This window comes from Alosa pseudoharengus, unplaced genomic scaffold, assembly GCF_046254945.1.
Source record: "Alosa pseudoharengus isolate Yale_2024_CS ecotype anadromous, Long Island Sound unplaced genomic scaffold, YU_APseudo_1.1 YU_APseudo_1.1_scf_12, whole genome shotgun sequence".
Classification (NCBI taxonomy): domain Eukaryota; kingdom Metazoa; phylum Chordata; class Actinopteri; order Clupeiformes; family Clupeidae; genus Alosa; species Alosa pseudoharengus.
The window spans coordinates 32,796,082-32,814,605 of record NW_027468587.1 but is presented as its reverse complement, the minus strand read 5'-3'; the positions used below and the strand labels follow the sequence as shown (position 1 = coordinate 32,814,605).

The following is an 18,524-nucleotide window of genomic DNA, read 5'->3' as shown; positions in this document are numbered from 1 at the left end:
TTTGTCTCTCCCCACTCACCCCCTCCACTCACCCCCCCACAGCGTCCCAGAAGCTGCCCAGTGCCCACGAGGTGGTCTTCTACAACGAGACGGACGACAGCCCTGGGGTCATGATGTGGAGGTACCCCGAGCCCCGAGTCCTGACCTTTGTGCGGATCACGCCGGTGCCCTTCAACACCACGGAGGACCCCGACATCAGCACCGCAGACCTGGGCGATGTGTTGCAGGTGATGTCCCACCGCACCGACCAACTGTCGTACTCATTATTGTTTTACATTATTGGTCATTTAGCTGATGCGCTTATCCAGAGTGACTTACAGTGAACTAACTACAAGGTCAGTCCCCCTGGAGCAACTCCGGGTTAACTGCCCTGCTCAGGGGCACAATGGTGGCAGATCCTTGATTGAATCTTCAGGTGTGTGTGTCTTCAGGTATTTGGACATCCTGAATCCTAACAACTAGACCACCATCACGTTTGTTCCTCTCTAGAACGCCATGAACAGGAAAGGGTTCCATTGCCCTAACAACTAGACCACCATCACCCATAGCCAATACTACCGAAACACCGCACCATTTGCTCCTCTCTAGAAATTCATTGACAGGAAAGGGTTGTTACTCTCATTGTGTTGTGGAGACAGTTGAGTCCTAAGGTATGGGAACCCCCCCCCCCACCCCCCAGCGGTCACCTGCCACACTGACCTGATGAGTGCCTTTCCAGATGTCGGCCTCAAGTACATTTTTCTCACAAGGCCCGTTTTGCGTTTGTCCTTCGCCGTTTTGACAGGTTTTACACGAGCCTTCATGTCATCTGCTGTTCTGAGATCTGCTCGTCCGGACGGGCCCCGGGGATTTACAGTAGTGCGTAAAAAGTCCTGCCTGTCCTCCGCGCTCCTTTACGTCCTCTCTCTCCTCTCTCTCCATCTCTCTCTTTCTCTGTCTCTCTCCCTCTCTCTGTCTCTCTCTCTCCCTCCTTCTCTCTCCCTCTCCACTGATCAGGACGCCGCTGCTGCTATTGTCATTAAGCGTATGAAAGTCCCTCGCCGCTGGGCCTGACAGCTGACGTTTAAAGGCGCTGCTTTGCGACTGGGGTGAAGTGTAATGTAGCTGCAGGCCTGGCCGTGGGCGCGGGTGCAGGCAGATGTGGGCTTCCTGAGGTCCAGTGGATGTTCGGCTCTTCTTTATGATGTGCTGCGCAGCATGCCGGCTCCGAGGGAAGCAGAAAAAACGGCAGCGCTGGGGTTTGACCCCAACGTGTCAGCTGCGTTGGACGTGTCTCGCTTGTGAAGATGAGGTTAGATTTTGGCAGGCCAAATGAGAAGGGAACATCTTCCCCCTTATACATACTGTACACACACACACACATTTAGCACTCTTCCCTGCCAACTTCAGCAGCAGAAGCTCTCCTTCCCTAAAGCTCTCTTTCTCACCCCCTTTCTCTCTCTCCCTCTCTCTCTCCCTCTCCTTCTCCCTCTCTTTCTCTCTCTCTCTCCCCGCACTACTGGATTCCTTCAATCATGTCATCTCAATCATTTTCCTGGCCCCCGGCGTGTCCAAGCAGAGACACTGAAAGGTTACAAGGTGTTGCAGATGTTTGGCGCCCATCCGACGCTCGCCGGCTACGCAGCTGCAAACTCCATAACCCTCTGTCTGCCAGAAGGACCCTGTGTGCACATGGAACCAGCAGAGAGAGAGGGAAGAGAGAGAGAGAAAACGAGAAAGGAGAGAGGGAGATAAAGAAAAAGAAAGAAAGAAAGAAAGAAAGAAAGGATGGAAGGGACAGAGGAGAGGCAGGGAAGGAGGGAGGGAGAGAAATAGAGAGACACCGAGAGAGGGAAAGCGGGTAGCTCCAGGCTGACCTCTGTGACCTGTGGCTCCCTGTCTGAGTGGAGGCCTGGGGCTCCCGGAGGCCTGCTAAAGGAGGAGGTCACCGGCAGCGGCCAGCATCTTCCACCAGGCACGGGAAGGACAGGCGCTTGGACCGACCCAGCAGAGGAGCCCGGAGGAACATGTGGTTTCCTCATACTGTAGCTTCTCTCTCTTCTCTCTTCTGTATTCTGTCTCTTTCTGTACCCTCTCTCTCTCTTGCTCTTTCCCTCTCTCCCTCTCTCTCTCTCCCTCTGTCTCTCTCTCTCCCTCTCTCTCTCTCACTCTTGCTCTTTCCCTCTCTACCTCTCTCTCTCTCTCTTTCTCTGTCTCTGGCGTTCTGGCGTGGGGACATCTGCTATTGACAAGTCTTTTAAGGGGAATCAGGTGCGGGGGCCAAGCGGCAGAGCGGAGCGGCGGGCGCTGAAAGGAGGACGGCCGGCTGTCACTCACTCGCCTGCTGACTGGCTGCTTCCCCTCACGCACTCCGCCACGGTTCCCACGCACGGCAGACGCACGCACGCACGCACGCTCCGCTCTGCTCTCAAAGTCACTATCAAAGTGCCTTTATTGGCATGCCTGTTGAGATACAGTGTGCCAAAGCGCAAAGAACAATAAAATCACACGTTTTTTTCTAATAATATTTGTAGCATTGAAAGGAAAAAAAGAGAAGAACCCTTTCACTCTCTCTCTCTCTCTCTCTCTCTCTCTCTCCATCCCCCCTCTTCCATAGCTCTCCTGTAGCTGTTACTGTGATCTTCTATCACCTCCCCATCCCTATGGTCCTCTTGCGTAACTCTCGTGTGTTATGGTGGTGTGCTTGGCCACTGGTCTGGCTGCAAACCCCATCATCACTCACAGCACTTCTTCTTCCTCCTCTGACACTGTGGGACACCATCATCCACAGTCTCTTACAGAAACCTCCCGCTGTCTGATTGGTTCCCTTCCCTTGTCATTCACCTCTCTTCACTCTTTACATCCACTGCCGTCCATTCTTACGCCCCTCTATACATCCCCACCTGTACTGACCAGTCTCCCAAGGTCATGACCTGGATGGAATACTGCGTAGCTGACCGTTGTGGGAGGACTGTGAATAGGCCGTGTAATGCTAGCTATGGCCGGTTCATATGGAGCAGAGAGGGACTCTGGGAGCTGTGTGTCTGGGTATCCTCAGCCCCAGTAAAACTGAGAGAAATGATCAGGCATGGCACCAGCATCAGAGGGCCGAGTATCAGATTCCAGCCCTTTTCAAAGAAGTGATTGAGCCCCAATTATTAGTCACTGGATCCGTTTTACGAAGCAGACACACGCACTCAGAGAGATGGACGCACACAGCCACTCACACTGACACACACACACACACACACACACACACACACATACACAGACACACAGACACTCACGCACTGTTGCCTCATATGTTTTATGCGAATGCTCATGCAGCAGTAAGCCTGTGTGAGTGTGTGTGTGTGTATGTGTGTGTGTGTGTGTGTGAGGGGGAGATGGGGGATTTTGAATAGAGCCCTTTGTCATTAGCCAGCTCATTGTGCTCCCAGATTTAATTGATTTCAGCCCCCGGAGCTGCTCAGCTTTATTTGCTTTCCTTTATGGGGGAACTTCAAAAGGACTCAATTAATTCATTTTTTATGTGATTTCTCGAAGGCCGAAAAAGTCCAGTTACAGGGAACGGAAATGCGGTCATAAAACCCGGGGAAAAACAGAAATAGCTCGGCTGCACTGCGCTGCTCAGCGGAGGAATTTCATTTAGTCCCTGTGAAGCAGAGAGGACGGAGCGGTGCGGAGTCGGTGTGGTGCGAAGTGAAGAGAGAGAGAGAGAGAGAGAGAGAGAGGAGCGCGGCAGTCATTTCTCATGGCTCTAGAGTTACCAGGCAGCCACATGGAGAGAGAAGGGGGGTCTCCAAACCCAGGGAGCCATGCCTGATCCCTACATTCCCTTTCTCTATCTTTCTCTGTCTGTCTCTCTCTCTCTCTGTCTTCATCTCTCTCTCTGTCTTTATCTCTCTCTCTCTCTCTCTCTCTCTCTCTCTCTCTCTCTCTCTTTCTTCTTCGGTCTCTTCATCCTGTCTTTTGTCTCATCATCTCACTGTCTCTCCACTCTCAGAGGATGGACAGCCTGAGCTGTTTCTGTTCCTTAGTGTTTTTCTCTGTGTCACTCTCAGATACACACACACACACACACACACACACACTCACTCACTCATTCACTTACTCGTATACACACACACAGGCATGCATACACATACATAAAAAGTCATGCAAAAAATACTAAGCACTCTCAGACACACTCAAACACACACACTCAAACACACACACACACACACACACTTGCAGCTGTTCCAGGATCAGTCCAGGGGAGCCGGTCCTGTGTCCCTGCCAGGCCCTCTTCTCTCAGGCACACTGTCCCCAGAGCAGATCACATTCACATTTTTATAAAATCAAGATTTCCTGCATTTAAATAGCTGTGGTTTCACGACCGGTTCCAGCATTGCGAAAGGGGAATTGAACTCGCTTTCATTAGTCAGAAGGCAAGCTGTTGGCGTGATGTTTTTCAATACGGTAGGAACGTTTGAGCAGGTTGTGGGTGGATGTGGGTGTGGGTGTGGGTGTTAGGTGTGGGGGGGTGAATGAGGAGCTAGGTGGGGTGGGATGGGTTTGGGAGATGGAGAATCGTAAAAGCCCATCACCTCCGGGACACGTCCACTGGGTCCCACCTGCAGAGAGAGAGGCCAGTGACTCATTCTCACCCTCTCACCGCTGTGTGGTCTGTTCAATCATAAACAGGCGACCCCTCCCCCCAACCACCACCACTAAATCTCAGCTATTCCACTCATTTCTCCCCCCGCCTCTGCTCTCCATCCGCCTATATCCCTTTGTCCCTCTATCTCTCTTTCTCTCTCCCCCCTCCCTCCTTTTTTCTCTCCCCTCCCTCTCTTCATCCTCCAAGATTCCACTGCCAAAAAAACAGGGACCAACCAGCATAATCCTGATGTTTTTTAAGCAGGGAAATAAAAAAGGGGTGGGGGGGCGGTTTTGTTGGGAGTCGGCGTATGAGCTCGTCCTCCACTCCCCATCTCGGCCCGGGACTCCCACAATCCACCAGCCTCGCGGCCTCTTCGGGCTGATCTGGCGGGCTGGCTGGCGCTCCCGACCCAGGGCGCCGTGGCCTGGGATGAACCGCTCGCCTCCGTGGCATGTGTCATGCGCAGCTGGTGCTGCAGTCATTATTATTAGCGAACGCCGGGCCTCATTTATGAAGCCCTTATGCTTCTCATCGACGCCCTGTTTTATTCAGCCGTCCGTTCTTAGTCACTAGCTCGTTAGCTAGCGAATAACTGCCTGACCTCTCGTGGCTTTAAAGGTTGTAGTCAGTAGGTGGCATTTCTTCAAGCCCAGTGAGGGAGAGGAGAGGGAGTCAGCGGGCCAAAGCTTGTATTATTTTAGTGAGCCGGTCCTCTACCACAGAGCATTAGTCACAGGCCTAGTGCTGTGAAAACACTGGACAGTCCATTTGGTTAATTAGATCTCAACGAGCTTTGCACTTCGCTCGCTCGAAAAAACAACAGCGCTCTCTCAGAAGGGTCGTGTTACCGTCAGGACGGTTTGAGAGGCCGAAAGACGTTGGCTTTGATTCGACCGTTCCCGATTCTCCACGGCTGATTAAGGGAAGCGAGCCTCCCTCTGCTGCCGTGGAGACGTGCGAGAGCGTATTTGAGAACATATTCGTTAACATCTCTCAAGTAAACATGACTACGTTTTGCCCCCAGACTCACGTCAACGAAATTAGCCCAGCCGGTGATAAGATGTAACAGTGCAAACCACAGCCATTACTGCCAGAGAAAGGGCTAAGTATGTGTCAAAAGACGGGTTTGAAATGGCCAGGCTGTGTCGCACATGTGCGATGTGTGTATGTCTGCGCTGGTGTGTATATGTGTACGTGGCGGGAGGGTAGTATTACCGGACTATGTATACGCAGTGATTGAGAGAGTGATGGTGGGGGGAGAGGTTCATAAATAAACCCCAGCACTGGTACCTTTTCCGTAAACATACTACACACATAGCCCCACACACACACACACACACACACACACACACACACACACACACACACACACACACACACACACACACACACACACACACACATATCCTTAACATTCACCATTCGTGATGTGTCAGACATCCACGGTCTTTCCGTGTTTATGCCATGGCGTACACACACAATCAGGCCGGGCGGGAGACACAGTCCAGATGGCCCGGCGGAGCGCGAAGGGTTAAACGCAGACAGGTGGTCGAACACGGGAGCTGCCTGGTCCACAGGCCCCTGTCTCCTCAAGATGGCCGCTCTGGCCTGTTTCCACTGAGGCTTCTGTGAGGGGGGGGGGGGGGATCCCGCAGGAGAAGCCCGACACGGACGAGGTCTGAGGTAAACGAGGGAGAGAAGTGCGGCGTGCCGTGTTTGTCTCTCTCTCCATCTCCATCTCTCTCTCTCTCCATCTCTCTCTCCATGTGTCTCTCTCTCTCTCTCTCCATCTCCATATCTCTCTCCCCCCCCCCCCTCTCTCTCTCTCTCTGCTGTGTGTCAGACGCAGAGGGGGAGAGAGGAAGAGGCCTGCTGGCCCCCGTGGTCATGTGTGTGCGCGGCCTCTGAGGTGGGCCGCCGCCGCTGGTGGAAACTCGGTGGAAACTCTCCTCTCCAGGGTCAGGTGCGAAAGGGGTTTGTCAGGTGTAATTAGGCTGTGCTTTTCAGGGGGAGAAGACCTGTGTGGCACGCCGAGGTTGCGTAACCCCCCCATTACCTCATCACCACCACCGTTGCAAAGCCCACTCACACACACACATGCACACACACACACACACACACACACACACACCCTGTGTGAATGCTGCGTGGTCCTGGACTGTTTCCAGCTGCCAGAGCTGGTGCTGGTGGCCCTGCTGAATGGCCTGGCTCACCTGGATCACAGGTGTGCTGTTGACACCGCCGTGTGGGAGCGCTTTGAATAATCAGGGCGGGACGCCATCCTCGTGCATGTCAGAAGCACTGACACTACACAATACACAACACCATCTGCCTCTTATTAATAGAGAAAAAAATGACTTTTTTGGCATTTTGGCCTGTTTATGATCTGGTTGTTTTGTTACTCCCTTCATCTTCCATGCAACTTCCATCAGATCCACTCAATAGGGCAGCCTAAAATTAATTAAATTAACAAATGATTATTAATAATAAATTATTTTATATTTTACTTTATTATATATTTTATTTTTAGCTTAGTCCATCTGCAGTTACCTGTGGTGTGGGACCTGAATCACTAGTTAAGTACTAGTGGTACTACTACCAACTTACTAGTGGGTTTGACAGACCGGGTTGGACATGCAGTATGTGGTTGGAGTGGGTTTGGTTCCGACAGACAGGACTGGATGGACCGGTCGGGCCAGCGTGCTACGCTCTCTGCTGGGCAGTATCCACTGTCCAGATACGGTCGCTAACTACAGACCAAGGAGCTCGTCTTCTTGAGTTAATAAGCCTGGTCAGTGCTGTTTCTTCAGTAAAGACCCAGGCCCAGTAGTGGTGGAAAATCAAAGAGAGAGAGTCTATCTCTCTCTCTTTCTCTCTCTCTCTCTCTCTCTCTCTCTCTCTCTCTCTCTCTCTTTCTCCTGTCCTGCCTGTCATTTCCCTTTCTGACTCATTCTCTGTGTTACTCCATTCAGCCAGAAGTAATTTGCTGTGATTATTTTGCTCCTTTTAATGGATGTCATGAAATATTAGCAGGTTGATGGCTAATAGAGGTTGTCTGTATTTGTGCACATGATGTGCGTGCGTCCTGGAGCGAGACTGTCCACTTCCACTGAGCTTACTAATGTGTGTTATTTCTGTCCTCTGTGTGTGTGTGTGTGTGCTTGTGTGCACTTGCATGTGTGTGTGTGTGTGTGTGTGTGTGTGTGTGTGTGTGTGTGTGTGTGTGTGCGCATGTGAGCAGGTTCCCTGTAGTCTGGAGTACTGGGATGAGATCCAGCGGGCGTTTGTGCCCTACCGGGACTTCAGTCTGTCCGAGAGCAGTGCGTGTGAGCTGCAGCTGCCCAGCCTGAGTCTGGGCCTGGGCCTCGGCCTGGCCAATCAGCAGAGAGAGCTGGTGGCCTCCGACCTCTGGAGGGTCGTTGTCAACAGCACTACTGACACAGGAGACGAGCAGAGGTAACTGCGGACACAATCACACACACACACACACAAACACACAGATGCACGTACACACAGACTTGGCAGGTACACATCAGCCTCAGTGTACTCTCTTCCCAGCCTGCCCCCCCCCCCCCCCCCCCCACACACACACACACACCTCGAAAAAGAAGGAAAAGGTCTCTTTTCTCCTCTCCTCTTCATTTCATCCTACTGTAACTTCTCACCTCCACTTCAATCTCTGCTCCTGTCTTTTGGTTCTCTACTGTCTCATTTTGTACCCTGTACTCCCCATTGCTCTCCTCTCCCCTCCCTTCCTCTCCTTTCTTTCCTCCTCTCCCCTCATCTTCTCTCCTCACATCTCCTCTCCCCACTTTTTCTTTCTTCACCTCTCCTCTCCTCCTCTCCTCTCCTCTATCTCCTCCTCTCCTCTCCTCTATTCTCTCCTCTCCTCTATTCTCCTCCTCTCCTCCTCTCCTCTCTCACATCTGGCCAGCAGCAGCCCAGGGAGCGGTGCTTGGACAGGGTTCAGATGAATCTAATGAGATTTCCCAGCACACCGAGTGGCTGTCATGGCCGATCCGGATTCCTTCCTGCTTACCTTGAGTGTGTCTAATTGAGGCGAGGGAGGGGTGGCTTTTGAGGAAGGGGTAGAGAGGGAGCGAGCATGTGTGTGTGCGTGTGTGTGTGCAGGTTCCCTGTGGGGGGGTGCGGTAAAACTCAGCGGTGAGGCGCTTTGTGTGTTCCAAGCTCCTGGGGTGGGGCAAGGCCAACCTGCCAAACACCAGCAGTGTGTACTTACACTCTTCCTCTAGCTCCTGCTCTCAGTCCCTCTCTCCATCTCTCTACCTCTCACACACTCTCTCTCTCTCTCCCTCCCTTTCTCCCTCTCTGACACACGTGCATTTCCCTTTATATCTCTCTCTTTCCCTCTCTCTCATCACACACACACGCACACACGCACACACACACACACACACACACACACACACACACTCCCCTCCTCTCTGATTCTTTGAGATGTTCTTTTTTTCGGGGAGTAGCAACTGAGCTGCCAAGCCCACATTCTGTGTGGCTTTAGGAGCTCCGGAGGACCAGAATGGGAGGAATAAGAAAACATGTAAGTGAAGAACTGAACCACGGAGGGGGAAGAAAGGGGAAAAAAGGGAGAGAGAAAAAAAATCCCCATCCCAGCGAAAAACAAAATATACATCTGCATTTCATTATAATCATACTGCAAACAGTACATTTCCTTTATGTTTAAATTATTTGTCCGTTTTGATCAAAACTGATTCCCTTCCCCTTAACTCTTTGTTTCAACTGCCCCCGCTTTCAGTTTCCCAAAAAGCAAACAGGAGAGAAAAAAAAGGGAAAAAAAGAGAAAGCAAGAGCTTGCTGCGGCCAACTGGAAGTCAGAGAAGCTTCAACATGTGATTCTTATCATTTAAGAGCAATGCCCCAGCTCTCCCTTCTGGAAGGTTCCTGGTGGTTTTTTTATGGTGAAGTCATAGTAGCTACAAATTACTGAACAAATGGTCATTTAGTCCAATTACAAAGACATCCATGTTTATGTACCATGACATGCAAATAATGTCTCCAGGCAACATTTTTTCAAGATTTTTTTTTTTTGTTCAGTCGGCAGGAGCCTACCTGTTGCCAGTACAGTCAGAGTATGGCTGTACTCGATCCAGATGTTTCCTCAGATGCCCCTTAGCGATGGAGCTACCATGCTAATCAGCTGTTTAGATTCTGATCACGCTCATTGTCACGAGAAGCAAGCAGCACTTAACAGTTGTCAGTGGAAATGTTAGCTGTTTTATTTTTGTGTAAATATTACCACAGGAAGTCTCAGCTGTCTGATAGTAGTAGCAAAGTGATGTATTATTATGTTATTGATTTGTTTATTGATTTATTTCATGTCACTGTAGACAAAAGCATCTAATACTCATCTTGCTTTGCCCAGATCACTGATGTAACATTCTATATCCAGTCGCAGCTCACTGATGCAATGCTGTCTTTCCTGTCTACCAGCTGAGTGATGTACTTCCTGTCCTTTGTGCCCTGCAGCTCAGACAGCGAGTCGGGCTCACAGCTCCAGTGTGACCAGCTGGTGTCGCCCACCGCCCTGGCCGCATGCACCCGCGTGGACTCCTGCTTTGCCCCCTGGTTCGTGCCTTCCGTGGGCATCTCCCTGCAGCTGGCACAGATCCAACTCCGACTGTGCCACCACCTGGAGCAGCTGGGCACAGGTAGTCAAACACAAGCGCTGTTAACTTGCCTTCACCACCTGTAGAGATTCTGGCTTTTTGCCTTAATTCATGCTTCAGAGAGCCCAACACAAGATCCATTTATAAATAGTACTTAAAGTACTTTTTATATTAATTCATGCTGTTATAGTATGTTTTGGGGTTAATTGTATGTCCAGAACTCTGGAGGCACATCGTAGTAAGGTTTAATTTAATTGCCCATATCAGATTATTAGATGAAGAACTAATTTAAACAAAGGCATTTCATCGTTTTTTTCTCTCTCAGCCCCATGCCAGCGGCTCCGCCCCTTCCTGTCTGACAGGAAGTTACCTCAGGAGCAGGAGTACATGCTGATTGGTGTGAACGAGCCGCGTGTTTACCTGCGGCAGTGGAGCGGGCGGCGGCCCTCGCAGCTCTACCAGGAGCTGAGCCTGTCCAGTCGTCTGGAGTGCCAGCTGCTGGAGTACCGCAACCTGACGCTGCGGCCCTTGGTGCGGCCCTTCAGTCTGCGCGGCCAGGCCGCCGTCACCCAGGGGCTGCAGCACCGGACGCTGGACGGGAGCGTGTTCGTGGAGCCCGTCTTCGCCACCGTCAGCCAGCACATGGTGCACACGCTGGACACGGCCGTCAAAGGCTGGCAGCAGGTAAGCTTACACAAACACACACACACACAAAACACACAAACATACACACACACACGTGTACACACACACACAAACACACACACACACTCTCACACCACCAGCCAAGCATTTAGTTTCTTCTTTCAGAGAATCGTTATTTACTGTTCGCACGTCGTCCCAGCTGCGAGCGTGGCGCGCACTTCTCGGAATCGTTTGACGTCCGTGGCAGAACAATCGCACTAAAAAAGTGAACGAGGTGCGCTCTGTTGAATCCAGCGGGAGACTCGCGCTGGATGGGAGTTGCGTTTCATTTGAAACAGACCGCTGAGCGCAATCGGTGCCTACCCCTGTGAAAGCAGGGCCCGCATCCGAGGGCGCCTAGGGTCACGAGTCCACACGCTCGCCATTGGGATCGCACACATTGACAGTTTATTGGGGAATCTTCCGTGCTCCGCTCCCAGGAATTTTTGGGTGTGCTTCAGTAGTCGTCGGTCATGTTTTTTTTTCTTCTTCTTTTCTCTTTGCGCTCACCAGTTCCCCCCCCCCCCCCCCCCCCCCCCCCCCCCCTCTGTCGGATTAGGCCGTAAACTATCGCCCCGGTGTCAGGATAACTAGCTCTCGTGAAATACGGCTCCCCTTTGGAAGGCCCGGTCTCGGCACGCTGGGGGGAGTGGAACGGCGGGGCCAGGAAGGGCTGGAGCTGGACGGAGACCGCGGCGGCAGCAGCAGCAGCAGCTCCGCAAGCATCCACTGGTCTGGACTGGGCTCAGCTGGACCCCGCTGCCTCCCTGACTGCCCGCTGCAAAGGGCCGTGCCAGGCCCGGGACTGGCAGCCAGGACGCCTGCGTGTGAAGTGGCGCCCAGGAAAACACGGCGAAACACGCACACACACACACACACACACACACACACACACACACACACACACACATGCCTCAGCAGCGCTGGGCGCACACACACACCTGCCAAAGCCTGGCCTGGCTACCGCCGCGTCCTGCTGACTCATATACTAGCCTCGGGAGACCAATATACACACACACACACACACACACACACTTCGTCTGATGAGATCAGGCCAGGTTTTGTTCCCTTGTTCTTTTCTCTCTTTCTCTAACCCTCTATCTATCAATCTATCCATCATCTATCTATTTTTGTCATTATCTTATTTCTCTGATCTCTCTCCCTATTTTCTCTTTCCATTTCTCTCTATCATTTCTCTTCCTCTCTTTTCTGTTACACTATATCCCTTTCTCCCTCCCTCCCTCCCTCCCTCTCTTTCCTTGTTTCTCTTGCTAGAAGGTTCTTTCATTTGACTGTTTTATGTCTGGGAAACAGTGAGAATCGAAAAGTTTTTTTTCTCTTTCCTGTAAAGCACTTGCGGTGATTTATGGTGTTATGTAGCTCTTCCTGTTTTGAAAGCATGCTTTTGGGAGCACGGAATGCGTTTTGATGTCATATGGATTCAGACTCGTATCCCTGCTCTGTGCATCTTCAAACGATGATCTGATGCGAGCGCCTGTTCCTCGTTACAATATTGATTAGTAGCCGGGATTCGCATTGTTCTTATTTGATTTTTTAATCCCGTCATAAATACAGCCATTGTTCCCAGCTGATCCCACAGTGCTCGAACAACGCTGATATCCTTTCTCAGAAAAACACGGCTCTGCTAGTCATCGCCATGACAGCGGCAGTATCTCTGTGGGCAGGTTTGATCACTGGTACCAATTAGTCAGTTATGAAACACAGCGCTAACATCTGCTGAAATCACTATCTGACGATGTTTATCAGAGCCCACTGCACCAATATTTCCCTTAAGCGTCTTGTGTTTGTTTTCCATGCATTGTTTTGGACTAGTGGCAACAGAGAACGGAGGCAGGAACCTTGTAACCCTCCCGAGCGAAGCTCAGCCAAGCGGCGCAGTGCGCGTGTTCGCGAGAGGCTTGGGCTAGGCAGTGCCGGCATCTGCAGGCAGGCCTCGTGCGTGGGTTTTGCCATTGACTGGGGAAGGGCTCGGGTCAGCGCAGTAACTCGATCGACAGTAAAAAGACCAAAAAATAAAAAAGAGGTTTCAACTCCCGGCCACTTTTCTGCAGAGCCTGTTAGGACGCGACTGTTTGCATGGAACATTCCTCTCTTTCTTTCTTTTCTCTTTACTCTGTGCTCCCTTTTTTCTCACCCATTATTTCATTTTTTCTCTTTCCTCCTCTTTTCAAAAGCGTGCATACTGTATAACCTCTAACGTGCAATTAAAATGAGAGCCATGCTGGCAGGGGGAGCTGCGGGTGTGTGTGTGAGGTGTCCTCTGGAAGCAGTTGATCCTGATTGAATCAGCAACGACCGTACGGGGGGAGAATGTTAACCCACACACACACACACACACACACACACACACACACACACACACACACACACACACACACACTCCACGGCTGAGTGCAGTGGTGTAATCGCCACAGTCATTTCCCCACTTGCCGGTGTCAAGGCTGGCCACCAGCCGGCTCTGATGTGGTACACGGTCGAATGGGTGGTGTGTGGGTGGTGGGGGGGGCAAGGGTTGGGGGTCTGGGGTGGGTAAGTCAGGGATATCAGAGAGACATGGAGAGAGAGTGAGAGAATGAATAGAGGGGAGAGAGAGAGAGAGAGAGAGAGAGATGAAGTGATGGAGTGGGGAGCCATCTATTCTCAGCACTCTCACCACTAGCACCAGCCCACCTCTTCCCCTCCTCGCCCTCTCTGAAGACTTGTTCCAGAGCTATCGGATTCCTGTCGAGGAAGGCATGTGGAATCCAACATTCCCCGTCTTCCGCAGGCAGATTATCCCTGCTCTCCACACACTCCACGACCTCTCATGGCTGTGTGTGCTTTACTGCGCCTAACCTCTGTGTGTGTGTGTGTGTGTGTGTGTGTGTGTGTGTGTGTGTGTGTGTGTGTGTGTGTGTGTGTGTGTGTGTGTGTGTGTGTGTGTGTGTGTGTGTGTGTGTGTGTGTGTGTGTGTGTGTGTGTGTGTGTGTGTGTGTGTCGCCTGGAGAGAATAATGTTGTCTCTCACAGTGGATAGGGTTTTGTTGCCTGTTGACATTAAAACCGTGTTATATATGTCTGCGGCGTCTGAACACTGCGTTTTGTTGGAGGCGACTCCCCATTAATGAAATAGACGTCTCGCTTAACGTTAGTCGATACTCCGCGTCTCCCCTGGGCCTGGTATCCAATGAGAAGGAGTCACTGTTGCCTGTTTAACAAGGAGGAACTGTCGATTATCAAATATCTTTGTGTTTATATTTGCACTTATAAAAAGTATCGATGGCCGGAGAGAGCTTAGAGTAGCGGGGCTGAGGCGGTTTTGATCCCGGTGTCGTGTGTCCCCATGGAAACCGATACCATCAAACACAAGGGCTTACAGTGTCATCCCTGAGGAGGGCGGCGAGGAGTCGGTAAAGCTGAGGTGTCCTCTCGCGCCCCGGACACAGATTGCATTCCGCCATAAAAACCCCGAGAGGATTCAGACTCCCCTCCCAGCTGTTCTACCAGAGCTGAGAGACTCTTGTCCAAACTACAGTATATCTGTTCCTTTTCTCTCTCTCTCTCTCTCTCTCTCTCTCTCTCTCTCTCTCTCTCTCTCTCTCTCTCTCTCTCTCTCTCTCTCTCTCATATCTCTCTTTCATTACCCAAACCTCCCCATCCGTTTTCAATAGCGGAGACAAACGCAACAGCAGAACGTGCTTGGCAGTAGTTGTCTCAGCTTTATTGCGGCCGCTGTATCACCAGCACCCTCTTAACATTCTCTCTCCTCTTTCCTCTCCTTGCCTTTTAAAATATGAGCCCACAGGCTGCTGGGACCAGGTTTTTAGGGGATGATTTTGACTTTTGCCTTTTGGCGCTCTGAGGGAACGTCACTTAGTCCTGGGGCGTGGTGGGGCTGTTTTATTTATTTTTTTCATTTTTCTTTTTTTTTCTTTCGAAGGTTACTCACCAAAGGAAATTCCAGCAGGACGTGCGAGGTAGTGTTTTGGACGGGCCAGGGGCCCGGTTGACTCAGATTGGACCGCGGCACTGCCCGGGCCGCACCTCTGCGCCGAGATCTGGCTCGGTCCGGTCCGGCAGGCCCCGGGTTGGCCACGGTGTGTTTTGCAATAGCAAACAAATGAGGTGTCCACTCTCGCATGCGAGCTGACGCAGGCCAGTCCAAAGAGCCGGAGCTGTCTGTCAGATGAGCGTGATTTGCCTTTTCCACTTTAGCAGTGAGGAGGTGCGTAGAGGATCGATGGGAAGTGGGGTGGGGTAGGGGTGGAAGGGTCGGGGTTATTCATGGTCATAGTCCTCAGGGGAACATCAGTGTTGTGGTAGGCCCTACTTTTGGAGCTGTCAAAGGAGGGTGGAAAAAAAACCGCAAGTGGAACGTACGTACCCACAAACAAAGTTGACTTGCACACACACACACACACACACACACACACACACACACACACACACACACACACGGAGTCATGCTCCTCTTGTTTTCTGCTCATCATCTCAAGCTGCTGATGACTCCACTGCAAGGAATGGGAGTCCAGTGAGCCGCTTGCTAGTTTTACCCAAAACAAAAGCAGAATCTTGTGTGACAGGCACTTGACGTCATGGTGAAAAAAGAAAAGCTTGTTTACATTTATGGCGCAAAAATGTCCACCACCATCAGTCAGACATGAACAAGTAGCGGCATGCTGAGTTGATTTGGCTGGACGAGTGAGTTGGCCAGAGGATGGGCAAGGCCCAGGTGATGTGGTGGGGTCTGCTTACATTGTACAGCCCCGCAAGGGGTCAGGGTAGGGAGGGGGAGGGGAGGGGGGAGCGGTCAGGGGGGTGCAGGGGTTGTTGGACATGATCCATTTCCTGCCCATAACCATCCCCCCCTCTCTCAACCCCACCCCACCCCTGTGATGATGTCAGCTCACTCAAGTGGACAATGGTTACTTACTCACCCAGAACTGCAGTCATACATCCTGCTCATATGTAAGCACTCACACACACATACACACACACACACACACACACACATGTGTGATACATTCTCCATCATATACCGAGGCAGGGCGCATCTGGACGCTCTTGTACAAACACACACTTCTGTTCCCCTCACACTCTCTTTGTCTCTCTCACCCCCCTCTCCCTCCCTCCCTCCCCCCTCTCCCTGTCTCTCTCCCTCTTTCCTTCTCAGTCTTGTGCTCTATCTTGTCCATCTCCCCCTCTCTTCTCTCTCCCACTCACTGTGTACTTTGTATCATTCTTTCCTATCTTACTCACTCTGTCCCTCTCTGTCTTCCTCTCTCACTCTCATCCCTTCTTTTTCTTCCTTTCCCCCTCGTTCACTGTCTCTTTGCCGCCCCCCCCCCCCCCCCCCCACACACACACACACACACACACACACACACACACTCACACATACTGTACACATGTCAGGTAAGAAGATCCTAAGTAATTTTGTCCGTGAATTGTGATGTATGGGAGACCTGACACAAAGTGGAGGACATGTTTTCCTAACTGCCTATCCTATTTCCTAACTGCCTATCCTATTTCCTAACTGCCTATCCTATTTCAAAAAACTCTGCTGAGCTTCAGTGGTGTATGCTGCACAGTATGAGAAAGCTTTGGATGTCAGACATGCCAGACACTGCTGTGACACTGCTGTTGAATTTTGTCACTTTTCTCTGTCAATTCTTAGATGTACTGTTCTGGAAACTTGGTTTCACCTTTTCAAAGATATTGTTTATTTGGACTTTTTTAGGTGTCTGATCCATATGATGGTTCAATAAATCAGTTGTAAAAATCTCTCCTTCTCTCCTTCTCTCTCTCTCTCGTTATATCTCCTTTTTTCTCTCTCTCCTTCTTTCTCCTCTCTCTCTCTCTCTCTCTGTCTCTCTCTCTCTCTTTCTCTCCCCTCTCTCCCTCTCTCCTTCTCCTTCTCTCTCTCTTTCCAGAACCTGAACCCGGAGGCTGAGGAGCTGGTGTTCAGCCACTACGTGATCTGCAACGACACCCAGGAGATGCTGCGCTTCGGCCAGGTGGACACGGACGAGAACGTGCTGCTGGCCTGCCTCAACAGCCACCAGTACAGCTGGCGCTCCCACAAGTCCCCCCAGGTACACCACACCCCCCACACCCCACCCCCCACCCAGCACAGCGGCCCCGGGATGGGGAGGGAACGGCAGGGTGGTGGGCAGGGGGATGGGGGTCTGCTGGAGGCCTATGGCTTCTCTCTCTTCAGATTCACATGCAAAGCTGTTTTGTTAGTATGATTGTGTGCATACAGTACAGGGCTTCCAAAGGTAAGTCACTGTGTAGCACTAGTAATTGTACTAGTAAATAAAAGCTCATAAAAGCAGCATGAAAATCTAAAATAAGCTTTGAGAAGCACACACACACACACACACACACACACACACACACACACACACGCACACGCACACGCACACGCACACGCACACGCACACGCACACGCACACGCACGCACGCACATGCACACAGATATATACACAGCTGATATTCATTCAAGCTGCTATACAGGGAGAGTTGGTACAAGCTGCCCTTCTCCTGATAGGCCTTTCATGGTGTCAGGAGATGCACATGTACAAAGTTTCTTCTGATTGCCTGTTTCCTCCCTATCTTAATAGCCATCTTTTCTCAATCTCTCTTCATCTGTTTTTGTCCCTCGTGCCGTTCCTGTGTTCATCAGGCCGGTCTGTGTGCCATCTCCCCCTGACAGCGCAGCTGAGGGAAGATTAATTAGCTGTAGCCCGTTTGTGGTCAGAGGGCTGTGGGAAGAGGGGACAGGACCGGGGGGGGCAGGCGGAGGGCTCAGGCATGATCGGAGAGAGCGCCTGGTTCCCAGAGACGCCCTCTGCACCTCACACACACACACACACACACACACACACACACACACACACACACACACACACGTGCACACACACACACACACACTGTCCCGTTTGAGGAAAGACATGAGTCTAATTGCTCCCAGGAGGTCCCTGAATTGAGCCCAGTCAGTCAGAGCGTCAAACATCGCCCATCTCACCACACACACACTTACACTGCATCTATCAGGTTTGGCCAAACACACACACACACACACACACACACACATAAAGAGCTCTTCTCACAAGCATCCAAAGGATTCAGAAGAGTATCATCATGCTGATCATAAGTCATCCCTGTGTCACTCTCTCTATTTGTCTCTCTTTCTTTCTCACTTTCTCTATCTGTTTTCCCATATATTTGCATAATAGTGTGGTTTCTACTCATACATGATTTGTAAGGACTTAGAAAAGATGAGAGCTTGTGTGAAAGAGAAAGGGAGAGAGAGATGGAGGGAGGGAAGGAGGGAGAGATGCACCGAGCCAGAAAAAGTGATTTTACAGTTTTGGCGCGGGCTTTGGCGGGGGTTTGATAGGCATATCGTACGTCTCTCTCTCCAACGTGTCGACAGCGCACATCATTTTATCTCACTTTGCTGCATTTGGGTTTATTTACCCAACTGAAACTAAAGGGACACAGAGACCAGAGAGAGCATTACATGCTTGGAGGAATGAGGACTTTTCCCAAGGTCGGGTGTCTTTT

The 18,524-nt window shown here is 51.2% G+C and overlaps 1 protein-coding gene across 1 annotated transcript in view; it reads left to right on the top strand.

Annotated features, from left to right (window-relative positions):
• vps13b (vacuolar protein sorting 13 homolog B) overlaps positions 1 to 18,524 on the top strand; it is a 330,552-nt gene that overhangs the window by 266,361 nt on the left and 45,667 nt on the right. Inside the window, exons 40-44 of the mRNA XM_076281294.1 lie at positions 43 to 227; positions 7,866 to 8,080; positions 10,130 to 10,311; positions 10,595 to 10,953; positions 16,886 to 17,047. Coding sequence (XP_076137409.1) covers positions 43 to 227; positions 7,866 to 8,080; positions 10,130 to 10,311; positions 10,595 to 10,953; positions 16,886 to 17,047 — 1,103 coding nt within the window. The remainder of the gene's footprint in view (positions 1 to 42; positions 228 to 7,865; positions 8,081 to 10,129; positions 10,312 to 10,594; positions 10,954 to 16,885; positions 17,048 to 18,524) is intronic.